This window comes from Dermochelys coriacea, chromosome 12 (assembly GCF_009764565.3).
Source record: "Dermochelys coriacea isolate rDerCor1 chromosome 12, rDerCor1.pri.v4, whole genome shotgun sequence".
NCBI lineage: Eukaryota > Metazoa > Chordata > Testudines > Dermochelyidae > Dermochelys > Dermochelys coriacea.
Genome location: NC_050079.1, coordinates 13,922,955 through 13,937,157, shown reverse-complemented (window position 1 = coordinate 13,937,157; position 14,203 = coordinate 13,922,955). Strand labels below are relative to the sequence as shown.

The window sequence follows — 14,203 nt, the reverse complement described above, 5'->3', positions numbered from 1 at the left end:
CTTCTAAACTCAAGTAAGGAATTGCCTCTTCTTCCCAAACACACACAAACCCTTACAGTCATAGTATTGCCAGCCCCAAATATTCAAAAATTACGAGTCAGGCCCCAAGAAGTCATGATTGGCTTTTAAAAAAAATGATTTTTTTAAAAGGTTTTTCATTTGCATTCTGTTTTTTGAGCCTTTAGGGTGCATGCTGATCACATTTTTCAAGCTTTTCTCAGCAAACACAAGGGCTAGTGTTTAACTTACTGCTTAAAAAAAAAAAGCTGAAATACTCTTATAACACTTACCTCTGGGAGCTGAGGCTTTAAATAAAACATCTATTGCAAGACTCATAATAAAACTGTGAGAGTTGGCAACACTGCTATAAGCACTGGCTACCTTGATGATGCAAATCCACATTGGAAATGCTAAGAATCATATTTGGGACAAAACATTCCTAGGTATGCACTACTTTCCCCATGCAGAAATCTCTCCAAGAATTGGTTGACGTGGACTAGCCTAATCTGGACCAAGCTATGACTGATAAGTATCCTGTCTCCTTTGAGAAAAAGTACTTGGTCTCCAAGGTAGATGGCAAGCTAGCAGCCATTACTTCAAAATCTGCCCCTAAATTGATTCTCTTGCTACCCTGATGAACAGATTGGGCTTGGTGATCTGCCAGTGCAAAGATTTTGACATTGTTACCTTGGCCCTCAAGATTGCAACCCATTTGGTTTACATAGCTAGGTCACTGCAGTCGCTCAACTAGATCACCAACCTGGCAGAAGCTACCATAAAAAAGAATCACAAAGTAGTACCATGTATGAAGGATTTTTGAGCTATCTGACTTACTTCTCTGCCACACAATTTCTGGTAGAATCACCAATGAGGTTAGGTGCACTAGTTGCTCTACAGTATTAGACACATATGACTTTGAGTTTTAAAATGCCATTATGTGAGGAAAAATTCAATTTGTAACTATTGCATTCAAAGAGGTTAAGCTGTTCCTGTAAGTGAAACTGAGGAACAATGTGATACATGTAAAAACCCCAGCAGCTCCCAAAGCTCCCTGTACCCACCCGGTGGTCTTGTAAGAAATGTCATTCCCAGTCTTTCCCAGGACCCTTTCTGGGGTGGAAAGTCTGATTATTTATATTGCAGTAGCATCTAGGAGCCCTAATCATGGACCAGAACTCCATTGACATAAGCAGTGTCTACATTAGGGGGTTGCAACAGTACAGTAGTGTTGGTAGCTGAAAATTTAGTGTAGACAGGGCCTTAGATGGCACTGAGAAGTAAGTTAGAGGGACACAATGAGTTGAGTTAAGCAATTTAAAATTTTAAATGAGGTTTGTTTTTCCTAATATTTTAAAGTTGTGTGGTGTTCTGGTTTTGCACAACTGAGCTTTGTGCATATTAGCAAATTAACTTGCTGTTCCAAGAACAACAAGATTTAAATACATAATTTTAAATATCTATAGAGAAGGTAGATACTGTATATTTTAAAATACAAAACTTTATTTAAAAATAAATAGTTATGGTTGCTAAGTGAGAACAATGTAGTTATCACCTCATTTAAAAAACCCAGGCTCACAAAAAGATAGGGAAATATGCATATTTCATCATCACACAACAACCTTACTTCTGACCATGGCTTATTGACCCTTTTATGTTGTTTTTGTTATCTTGATTTCAGTCTAAATATTTTCTTAAATGTCCCTCTTAAGGGAGACTTGTCAGTGGAAATGATCAGTTAGTATATTTATCATTAGTCAGTAAAACATTGTGGTAAAATATTTATAATTGCTTTTTTCTTGAGAATAATATTGTATATGTAGCTTAACCAGAAAGCCATAAAACAATTGCCCTGGCACACATCTTTCTGGCTGGCACAGAGCTAGCTATGTAGACTTTACCTTACTTAAGGTTGCCCCCACAGTGGGAGAATATGACTCTATTTTAAAATGCTTTTAACTTTCTAACTCATGTTTGTTTTTATTATTTTTGTAAATAGTTATTGGGTAATTTTCAGTGAGAATCTATTCATCCTGAACATCTAGGCCTTAATCCTGGAAAGAATTATTAATATGCTTCCACATTATGCATTGTGTGAATAATAATTGCACTAACTTCAGTGGGTCTGCTCACAAACTGTGATCTTCAACTTGTGTAAGCTGCTATAGCTCAGCTGAAATCAACTGAACTATGGCAATTAACATCATCTGAGGATCTGCAGGATCAGGACCTTAAATGGAAAAGGTTTAGCCATTTTGAGTGATTAGAACAGAAGGTTTTAAGTGCCCCCCCATCAGCTTTCTCAAACAGGGGGGAGGGAGGAGAATCACCTCAGACTAAAATCAAGCATGGAAAATTTCAGTTAGAAAGGAGAAAATTTCACGTTAGTCATGTGAATATAAGGCTATATGAAAATTTTACCATTCTATTTTAAAAAGCAATATTCTTTTCCCATTAATCATATTTTAAGGTAAATTTAGTTTGTACTCCCAACTAGTCTATTAACAATTAGCATATTAGAGCCCAGTCTTCCACTCCCATGGCTTCATCCAACTTCCACTGAAATGAACGGGACTCTGTTCCTTGACTTCAGGGGGATTTCGACTCTAAAATACTATTGACTTAAATGAAAATGTTGCTACAGTAGGGACTATAGGTTTGAGTTACATTAAATGTTAGCAAAAGTTGCTATGTAATCTTTCATGTTCTTTAGATTAATTCTCTAGTGCCATCTAGCGTTTTTAGACTAGACTAAAAATGTCAAATCTAATTCTTGGAAGATAAATTGTTTCGGGCTACACAAATCACCCTTCACTGCTTTTCAGTTTCACTTTTATGTATAAAATCATCCCTGTGGTTCTTAATACGTGTGATTTAGACATGAAACTTGACTAGTACAAGACCAAATAGACATAGCTAAAACACCTTTCATAGCAAAGGTCTCAAATGTTCTGGTCTTTCCCTGATTTTCAGTATTTAAACTTCATTGAGAGGGTTGTTCAATTTCCCTGTCTATTCTTGGTGAAAAGAGCCCATAGTAGTGCATTTACTTTTTTATGGGACTATTTATCCTCTGAAAATGGAGAACTACCCGTTCATTTCATGTTGACTGACCGATAGTAATGACTTAGTCTCTAAAGTGCCACAACTCCTTCTTATCAACAAACAAATTTATTAGAGCATAAGCTTTCGTGAGCTACAGCTCACTTCATCGGATGCTTATGCTCTAATAAATTTGTTAGTCTCTAAGGTGCCACATGTCCTCCTTTTCTTTTTGCCAATACAGACTAACACGGCTGCTACTCTGAAACCTGACTTTGTTGATAGTGATCAAAAAGCAGCCAGATTGAACACAGAAATGAAACACTGCCTACGCCATTAACAGTTACTGCCCGCCCGTAATGGCGAAACCTATTCTTCAGAAAAGTCTAAAACTTCTTTGGGGCACCGCATTCCCCTGCCTTATTTCATTTGGCATTAGAAAAAGTTGTGCGGTTTTGGAGGGGGTCCATGTTCTGTAAAAAAATTTTTTTTTAATCTAATTGAATGCCTCGCTGTGCCCGAGGGAAGACCCCTAGTAATTTCATTGTGCCATCTCGCTGCAACTCTCACAGCATTCAGTGAGCGCTCATTAGCTTCGTGTAAGCCTGCAAGGTGCGGTATGCAAGTATTCCTTTCCTGGCTGGTAAAAATGAGATTAAGGGGTCTGTGACTTGCCCAAGGTGACGGAGCAAGGCAGCGAGGCAGCCCGGTGTCACCCCCAGCCGTTCTGAGGCCGGAGTCCCTGTTCTCCTGGCGAAACAGGACCGCGTGCCCTCCCCTCCCAAAGGAGCGGGGCTGAAGTTCAGCAAACCGCGCGCTTTGATTCCACGCGGCCTTGCCCCGAGGAGGGGGCGTCCGGCGGGAGAGCTGCCCTCCGTTCGGAGGCGTGTTAAACGTCAGCGGCGCTGCCACGTGGCCGCCGCGCGCACGGGCATCACTGCTAGAGGCGGCGCGTGAAGCCGCCGTCCTCCCCCGTCGCAGCAACGGGCCAGACCTCTGCGCCTGCGCCATCGCAGGGCATGCTGGGAGTGGTAGTTTTTGCCGCGGGTTGGAGGGGGCGGGGCTTCACGCGGCTGGCTGGGATCGGTCTCCGAAGCGCCGTCGGCGGCGGCTGTGTAGGGCGAAGTGTACTGCGGCTGCCCACAAGGAGCTCGTTGATTGGTAGAGGCTCCCCGCCCGACCAATGAGGGTGCAGGGTGCGGCGGGGGGCGGAGCTCGGCGCCCGGGTGTTTGGATTCGAACGCAGCTCCTGGCCGGCGCAGGCGCAGTGTGAGGCAGGCCGGTGTTGCCCTCTAGTGACGGGGTAGGGGATGCCGGGCGGGGAGGAGGAGGAGGCCGAAGCGGGGGTCGGGGGCAGCGCCAGCGCCAGCGCCTCCTCCCCACCGGCGGAGGAGTGGGGCACTCGGCAGCGCTATGAGGAACTCTGCAGCAGCCTCAACATGGACGAGCGCGCCCGGGCCGAGGCCTGGCTCAGCTACCAGGGCATGAAGCGTAACTACACCCTGGAGGTGAGGGGGGGGCGGGCACGGGGAAGGCCGGTCCGAGGTGAGGGGTGGCCCGGGGGGACCAAGCTGAGGGGGGAGGGGTGGTGGTAAGGGGCGGGGCAGAGGACTAGCTGCGGGGACGTGGGCTCCCTGTGACCGACACTGTCCAGACCAGGAACGCTCTGGGAATCGCATCCGTGTTGTTGCCTCAGAGACTCTCCTTCCCAGCGTCAGGAAATAGCTCAGTAGCCCTCTGGCCAGGAGTCCTAAGGTCCCTCTCCTTGTGGGGGGCGGGGGCGAGGATGTTAGTGGTTGCCCCTTGAGGGAAGGAGGGTTGGATTCCCTGACGTATGATGTGTTAACCTGAGGGTCCAACTTTTCCCTAATCGAGACCAAACCAAACAGTCCTGCCTGAGATATTTGCAAATCAGGATATTTCTCTCCCAATTCCTTTAAAATTGCCATGTGTCTATTTCTCCAACCTTCCTCAGACCCAAAAATGTGTTCAACAGAGTCTAATACAGGTTTCCGAGAAGCAGCCGTGTTAGTCTGTATTTGCAAAAAGAAAAGGAGGACTTGTGGCACCTTAGAGACTAACAAATTAATTTGAGCATAAGCTTTCGTGAGCTACAGCTCACTTCATCGGATGCATTCAGTCTAATACACATTTCTTCTCATCTATTAAACCTTTGTTTAAAAAGTGGGGAGTTTAAGTGAAGTCTACTATTTCTAAAGCTTTGCTGCTTTTATAAAATATAACATGGAATATTTGCTGGTGGTATGAAGTGTTTTTTATAAATTAACATTGCATGGCACAGTATCCTCGGTCTTCCTGTTGATTCTTTGGCTTGCTTTTTTCAGATTTCAGTAGTTTACAGTGTATGTTCCCATATGGACTAATGGGATTCTACCACAGTGTACTTTCTGTTAATCCATGCAAATATGTTTTTCAGCTGTTGTGTATTATATTCAGATAAAGTACTTTTTTGTGTTGGTGTTTTACTACATGTTGAACTAGGTTTTATTTCATATATTACACTAGTTTCTGGATTAAACAACAGAATAAAGTAAAGAAAAATTTCACAACTCAAGGACACGGATACTAAAAGAAAATTCAAAATTTAAGTAATAAAACTGACTGTTCTTCCAGCCAGTTTTTAAAAGTGTGGTGGGCAAACTGTTGTCTAGCTATAATGGAAAACAAATAATATGGGCCTGATTTCCAAAATATACACATGCAGTTTGCTTACACAGCTACTGTGATTGAATGAAAATCTGATATATGCACACATAAATATTGCTATATAAATAGGTATCTATTGTACATACAAATATCTGCAATACCATAATAACCACAGTTTCTATGTGTGATCTAGCACAGAATTGTGCATGTACATCTGTGTGGTCAATTTTGGGAAACTCAGCTTTTAAATTTGATCCCCTGACATTTAGATTCAGATTTATTTGAAAAATATTTCTACCTGGTAAGTTTCTTAAAAAATAAATATGGCAGTAAAGAAAAGTGTTAATATTTATATCTGAATACACTAGGATGGCAATTAAATAGAATTTACTATGCAAATGTAACTTTTTTTATTCATATGCAAAAATATATTTAAAGGAGAATTAAGATACAAGCACTCAGCCAGCACCCTGCGCTTCTTGTGTCTTACCAGCATATGATGATTTAATTCCCAGACTCAAAGGATGCAATACCAGCTTCCATTACATGCGTCTTATAAGAAAGTTGTTTTAAAAAAAAAAAAATCACCAAACTACAAAGGTTAGAAAACCAAGAAAAGCTGAGTTAAGGGGACATTTTCCACATAATACAATACCTCTTACCATGCATGAAAAGCCTGATTTATTTGGAAAGGAACAGTGAGGTCAAAGCACCAAATTTAAAAACAACTTTTTGGTAATTCAGAAAATTGTTACCTCAATTCCAGATTTTGAAGGTTAGCTCAGTGTCAGAGACACAAGGTGGTTGAGGTAATATTTTTTATTGAACCAACTTCTGTTGGTGGAAGGTAGAAGCTTTCAGACATCTCCCTGAAGAAGAAATCTGTGTAGCTTGAAAGCTTGTCTCTTTCACCAAACAGAATTTGTTCCAATAAAAGGTATTACCTCACGCACCTTGTGTCTGTAATAACCTGGGACTAACACAGCTACAAACAATTCACTGTCAGCAGAAAAAGTAGCTTACTGCACAACACATTTTATCCATTGTCTGCTGTATGCAGTTAGGATTTCCCTGATTTCCACTTTGTCAATTGAGGTGTTATGATTTTATTTAAATTGCTACCACATTTTGGGTGGGTTTTTTTTTTGTACTGATTGTTTATCAGGAATAGGTTTATCTCATCTTAATGCATCTTCTTTCTGCAAGCCAGGCAGCCCAGGAAAATTATGGCTCTAGTAGAGAGCATATGCTGCAGATGGAAAATTGAGAGTGACGTGCTAGACTTACCAATAAGATATTCCCTGACAGGACACAAGGACATATGTGCCCACTGCTAGAAAATGCCTTGAATCTCATCTGTGTGACACTTTCAGTTACCTTGATGAAATAGACACATGAAACTGGATCAAGTGTATAAGTTTTTAACTGTATTGATTGTGGGTGCAGCCAAACTGGGGAGCCCAAACTTGAAAATGTTCATTCTTAGCCCTTGAGGGAAAAATGAACACGTGTCCTTAGGAACAATTTTTAGTATAGTCAAAGAGTTTATTTTTGTGATGGTCATATAAATGGGTAATCATTCAGTTGTGTAAAGTAGACATACAAGTAGATGGAAACAGACTCCAATATACAGTTGCCATAAATCATTTGGGGAAGAAGAATGTTCTAGTAGCCAGGAGCAGTTGCTTTCATATCCACAAGGTGATAGAAGATTTAAAATAATCTTCTCTTGTTATAAGTAAAAAAGCATGCAAATACCCCATGTTAAATTTGGCTTAAACATGAAATTGGTAAGTGTAAGTTAATTGATGCTTTAGTAATTTTGATGTTACCCAATTTTAGCATTTTTTTAAAAAAATTCCTTAATTACATTATAACTAGAAAGAGCTTTTGAATAATTGAGTTAAGCTTTACAAACTTTCCCTTGAAATGTCCTGGATTATGTTTTGCTTTTTTCTCTATATTGCATGCATAGCTGAAGTAAAAGAAATATTTGTCAGTGTATCCTTTAAATGGCGTAATGTTTAATTTCACAGGGGAATGATCTACACTGGCTAGCATGTGCTTTATATGTGGCTTGCAGAAAAGCAGTCCCAACTGTGAGCAGAGGGACAGTCGAGGGAAACTATGTATCCTTAACAAGAATCTTACGCTGTTCGGAACAGAGGTAATTTCTCATTTAAAAGTGCAACTATGTTGTTAAAATGTAAAAGACTGCATTTCACCTGCAAAGGTCTAAAAATTGAGAGTGAAGGCTGAAAATTGTCTTTAACCCACTCTTATTTCCTGCATTTTGACACACAGGGTATGTCTTCACTACCTGCTGGATCGTGTACGCTACAGAGTGAAGACCAGGGCACAGTGTCTAAGAACAAAGGTCTTACAATATAACTTAATACTATCATGAGTTAAAGACAGTTTCTGTCTTTAATAAAGACTTTCCATCATTCTGAATGAGGATGTTTAACTAAGAAGATTAAAATCATTTTAACAGACTTTGTTGTGATTTTATATCTAGTCAGACAATTCACCTAAGTCATTAGCGTGTAACAGAGCATGTTCTATCTCTGAGGCTGGCTTTTCAACCTCAGGAATCACAAGTAGGCCCGTAAAAAGTAGTAGTGGTGTATGGGTGGGGGTGTTTTTGGAGGGGTTTATTTGGTAAAATCAAGTAAAAGCTGAACTACCTGTTTAATACATAATATTCATATTCTTGTCTTGATTTTTCTCAAGTACTTAGTGCTAATAACCAAATGAAAGTGAGAATGTATTAAGTTGCGCTAGTCACATGAGACATTTTCTTTTACACACATGCATGTGCACACACACTCTTTTTCTCTTTCAAACAGTAGAAAGATATTATCTTTGAGTTCTGGTTCCCTGTGTGTATTCCACACACTCTAGGTAATTGAGACTGGAGATTTCTAGCAAGTAGTCTGTTGTTTTGCGGCTATGCAGTTATTCTCCTTGTGCTCCAAGCTGAGGATATAAGGGGTGGGGCAGATTGACACTTCTTCAGTTCCTTACTGCTACAAGGCCTGATTCAGAATCCTCTGAGTCCGAAGCAATCTTCACATTGTTTCTTCTGAATGTGTAAATATATTTATATGTAGCTTTTAGTATTCTTAGTGTTTTAGAGTTTTTATAGACTATTTAGTATAGTCTCCCCAGTCGGATCCAGGCACCTTTCTGAGCACAAGTTCTGGAGCAGAGGCCAAAACTGTAAGTCTCAGAAATCATTGCCTCATGCCTCTTACAAGCGCATTGCCTCATGCCTCTTACAAGCGTAAGGCGCATACTCATGGGCATAAGAACTGATCCCCTTCGTGATCTGCCTCTAAGAGAAAGAATTCCCAACTCAGTCCAGGTCTTGTGAATCCTCGTGCATGGGTCTTAAGGACTTAGGTCCTCCTGAATCTTATACCCAAGAGGGAAAGGCGCAATGGATACTGACTGGGAGCTCCACATAGAACTCTCCATTGAGGGTACTCGCCCACTCCACAAGGGATCTGCTGATGACAGTGCCCCTGCATGCCTTGAATCTGTTGGTCCTGACCCCTGGGACTTTGCAAACTCCATGATGGACTGAAACATTTACCTCACCAGAGGATATTTTCACTTTGCCCTAACAACAGTGTCCTTTCCTGTCTGGTCCAGTCCTCCTCTGACACATTTTATTATCAGAAGAAACCACTTTGAGGACAGTGGAGTCCCTTCATCCAGTCTGCCACTGCTATTAACAACTGCCTGAGGTTGCACTTTATCCCTGTGGAAAACTGTATAGGGTGGGTCAGACGTAAGGGCCTTTAACTCAGACACCCTCCTTGCTGATGTAATGGCGACTAGAAAGGCTACCTTCCATGACAGATAGAGAAGGTAGCAAGTCGCCAGCAGTTCAAATGGGGACCCCATCGGTCTGGAGAGGACCAGGTTAAGATCCCACGTGGGGACAGGCTGTCTGATCTGGGGATGTAGCTGTTCCAGACCCTTGAGGGACCAACCAACCATAGGGTTGGCAAAGACGGGGCATCCAGATGCTCCCAGGTGGAAAGCCGATATAGCAGCAAGGTGTACCTTTATGGAGGACGCTGCCAGTCCTTGCTGTTTCAGAGGGAAAATGAGAGCTTGCTAAGCAAGTCGCCGCAGTTCCAACGACGGTCACTGATGGTTAAAAAGGAGCTGAGGTGCCAGGTCGGCAGGGTGATGTATTGAGTGCTGTGGAGGCGCCGTTCCTGAGGGCTCCACAACCAACCCAATGGGTGCTGCTAGGGGAAGAACTTTCGGAAGACTGTGCATGCGGCATGTGTACACACCTAATTGGAATCGATATGAGCAATCACTCGAAGTCGAAGATATGTTGCTGGAGTACAATGTGGTTTCTGATGCACCAGTTTCATAACTGGACTGCCCCTATACACAGGAGTTTATTATGTGTGTCATGGATCTCCTCAAGACAGATCTGGAGTTCTGTCACAACTATCTGGAAAAATTCCTGGAATTGCCTGCAGGGATGGCAATAATGGAGTGATTGCCTTGTCAGGTGAGGAGGATGATGTGCCCATCAGAACCGTCAGTACTGAAGGATCTGGTTCAATTTCTTACTCGGTGTACTCCAACGGAGCTTGATAGTATCAGCTAGGACAAAAGGGTAGGTGCAATTCATGCACGGATCTGGGATGTCTAATATATGGATCCCATGAATCGCAATAGAGCCAATATGAAGGGTCGACTGGCTGGGAGACACCAAGACACTGTTTATCATCGATCCCCTGGATAGTTGTGCGTGGGAGGCTCCAATACCTTTTAGAGGTTCCATCTGTGCTTGCCTCCTGTAAGGAAGCAAAGGCTCATCTAGAACAACAGACATGGCCAATGAGAAGGTAGGCTCATTTTTTACCAGAGAAAGAATGTTCTGGCTTGTGCAGGGGGTAGGAGAGAACTGAACCGGGTCAGGAGGGTCATATATTGAGCACCATGTAGGCGCCATTCCAGGTGGCTCCAGGGCCGATGGGTGCTGGAAGGGAAAAACTTGCCCATGACTGCATGCTGCGCACAGCCACCTAATTGGTATCGATATGAGCAACACATCTCAAAAAAACAACAGTTACGAGAAGGAGAGTAACCATTTTTTCCAGGTGTCCAGGATGCTCTGGCACACAATCTCAGCAGGAACTTTTCTACAAACCACAAATAGGCAATGCATAGTTATGTCCTGAAAGACATCTTGGCTCAGTGGAGAATGCCATCTTGGGATCTGTTTTGCCTCCCAGGCAAACAAGAAAATTCCATCTGTACTGCCTCAGAGCAGCACTAGGCTGATTATCCAGAGCCGAGGCCTTCCTGTTATCCTGAACAAGCCACCTGAGGAGAACAGCAAAATCAAACTTCCCAACCCAAACTCTCTTCACCTCATGGCCTGGTTGTTGCATGGATATCAGATGTAGACTGTTCATATTGGGCAACCATGCAGTCTTTCCTCAGAGGAGAAAAAGACTCCACCAGAAAATGCTGTTTAGCTAAATGCAGGCGTTTCTCAGCCTGGATGCAATGGAATCCGCTGCCCCTAGAATCAGCAGATATTCCTGCTGTCTCCTGTCCCTGAAGAATTCAGGGCTTTCTGTTAGTTTGCTGTGGATCCACCCAGCAGCAGTTGGTGCCTTCTATTTGGTAGTAGGCCACTCCGTTTTTACATACCCAACAACAATCAGATTCCTGAAATGTCTCGTTTACCACTGGTGTTGAAAACCAACACCTCAATGGGATCTCAACCTTGTACTATCAGTATTTACCAGACCACCCTTTGAACCACTGATATGTTCAGTGTCCCACTTTTTTATCAAGGTCCCCTTCCTAGTTGCCATCACACCAGCCAGAAGTGTAAGTGAACTAAGCGCTCTCATGGCTGACTTGCCATATGCCATACTGGAGAAGGCTTTCCTTCAACTTTGTCCAAAATTCATCCCCAAGGTAATTTCCAAGTTTCATATGAATCAGCCTATTCACTTGCCAGTAGTATCCTTTTCAAAATCTCATACTTTCAAAGAGGAGAGGAGACTTTACTCTCAATGTCAGATGGGCTTTGTCTTTCTATCTGGAAAGAAAGAAACCAGTCAGGAAATCACCAAGATTATTTATTGCCATAGCGAAGTAATCATTAGGACAAGCATTATCTTCTGAGAGACTCTATGTGGCTCTCTGGCTGCATCGTTTTTTTTTATCAGTTGGCACATATTCTTCTACCAGATGAAGTGGGAATCCATTCCATTAGAGCACAAACAACCTCAATGGTATCTCTGAGAGAAGTACTTATCATGGACATTTGTAGGATGGCTGTCTGGAGCTCCATCCAGACCTTCACAAAATATTACACCTTAGTCCATTCCTCTTCTGCAGATACATCTGTCGGGACAGTACTTTTACAGACATTTATACCAGCTGTATCCTCGAACCCTCTCCTGTTTAAAGACTGCTTAACAATTACCCATGTGTAGAATACACATAGGGCCCTGCATTCAAAAAAGAAATGAAGTTCTTTACCTGTAACTGGAGGTTCTTCAAGATGTGTAATCCCTATCTGTATTCTGTTACTTGCCCTCATTCCCCACTGCTTCAATCTTATCTGGTTTGCGATGAGAAGAGGGAATGAAGAGTAATCGGTCCTCCTCGCCCCCTATATTATCAGTTCAGAACACAAGGAGAATAATTGCATAGGCACGAACCTACAGATGGGGCTTGCTAGTTTCAGGGGCATGATGCATAGGTATATCTACTGTGGGATACAGATAGGGACCATGCATCTCAGAGAACCTTCAGTTAGAGGAATGTAACCTCCATTTCACCTCCACACTTCAGCCTGTGACATGCCATAGATGATAAGATCTGTACCAAAGTTTGACAAATCCCTTTTTATCACATGCTTAAAATCCATTAAAGCAATAAAATAAATTTTATTCCCTAAAGCTATTGACTCAGCTGAGTCAATGTTCATCAGTAATGCAATTGTGTTTTGTGATGATCAAGCAGCGTAACGTACAAATGGCTATAGCAGGAAACTGTAGCTATATTATAATATAATAATAATAAAGTATATTGTTGGACACTTTAAATAAAATGCAGAAAAGTTTGGTTTAAAAAAAGACAGAAATAGAGGAAGGTAGATACAAAGGATAGATAGGTAGATACACAGGATATAAATTTAGGTGAATCTAGCTATAAAAGACAAGGTGGGGGTGGAATTAGAAGTCAAGGAAGAAAGGGCAATAAAACCATAAGGCAAATGAAAAATAATGTAGCTCAGAGGTTCACAAACTGTGGGTCAGGTCCCAAAGTGAGTCGCAGCCCCATTTTAATGGGGTCACCTGGGCTGGCATTAGACTTGCTTTGGGGCCTGAGACCAAAGCCCAAGCCCCGCCATCCAGGGCCGAAGCTGAAAGGCTTCAGCCCTGGGTGGCAGGGCTCAGGTTACAGGCCCCCCACCTGGGGCTGAAGCTCTTGGGCTTGGGTGGGCTCAGGCTTTGTTCCCCCCTCCTGGGGTTGTGTAGTAATTTTTGTTATCGGAAGGGGGTCGAGGTGTATTGAAGTTTGAGAGCCCCTAGTGTAGCTTATTTAAAAGCATAACAGAAGTGAGACACAGTCATGTTCTGTTTTTTCCCTCTGTGGCTGTAGATTTTCCTTAGTACTGTGAAGAGTGCAGGGGTGGCTTTTTTTTCCCTGCCAAAGTAGGTAAATGGCTCAGGGAAATGGGGGAAGCTTAATATGCAGAGTAGTCTGAGCCGCTGCAACTGATGGTACATATGTGGAAAAAAGCCACTAAAGTGCATTGTAAAGTCACACTGAGCACCAGCAAGTAATGGTACAATGTTCTTGTTAGGTGTCTGAACTCAACCTTGTTCATGAACAAAGAGTGATCTGAGTTTTAATTGTCTTACCTGCTTGTAATCATGCAATGTTATCAAACTGTATACACGGTTGTCAACAGTTAATGAAGTGTAAACCAGGTTACGTTTTGTTGTAAAATGTTTTTTATAGTTTAGTTTTCATAAAAATAAACTCGTCCCCATCTTTTTTAAATGTTTTCAGCTTGATTGAATTTTTTAACAAGATGAAGAAATGGGAAGACATGGCAAATCTACCCTTGCAATTCAGAGAACGTACTGAGAGACTGGAGAGAAACTTCACTGTTTCTGCTGTAATTTTTAAGAAGTATGCACCCATTTTTCAGGACATTTTCACGTATCCTCAAGATGATCAACCTCGTCAACAAAGAGGAAGAAAACAGAGGTGTGTGTGTTGTTACTTTTTCTAACAGATTTTGGAGCAATGCTCATTGATAATTTCTTGGTGCTTTAGTTTTATATTTTTTCATTCAGTTTATCTCCTAGTAATTCCTTCATTAATAGGTCATTCTTCTTTCTTTTGGGCTTCTCTTTATGGTAGTAAATTTCTATTCCATTGCTGTGTTGAAAGACTGAATAGATTTTATGTGCTGTACCTGAAT

At 42.0% G+C, this 14,203-nt stretch overlaps 1 protein-coding gene across 2 annotated transcripts in view; it reads left to right on the top strand.

Moving 5' to 3' along the window:
- Window positions 1-14,203, top strand: part of RBL2 (RB transcriptional corepressor like 2) — a 63,632-nt gene that overhangs the window by 1,494 nt on the left and 47,935 nt on the right. Inside the window, exons 1-3 of one of the 2 annotated variants that reach the window (XM_043494958.1) lie at window positions 4,101-4,547; window positions 7,743-7,873; window positions 13,786-13,986. In XM_043494958.1, the coding sequence (XP_043350893.1) occupies window positions 4,350-4,547; window positions 7,743-7,873; window positions 13,786-13,986 (530 nt within the window). In that variant the 5' untranslated portion in view covers window positions 4,101-4,349. Of the gene's footprint in view, window positions 1-4,100; window positions 4,548-7,742; window positions 7,874-13,785; window positions 13,987-14,203 lie in introns of those variants that run through there. The other variant, XM_043494959.1, reaches the window with a different exon arrangement.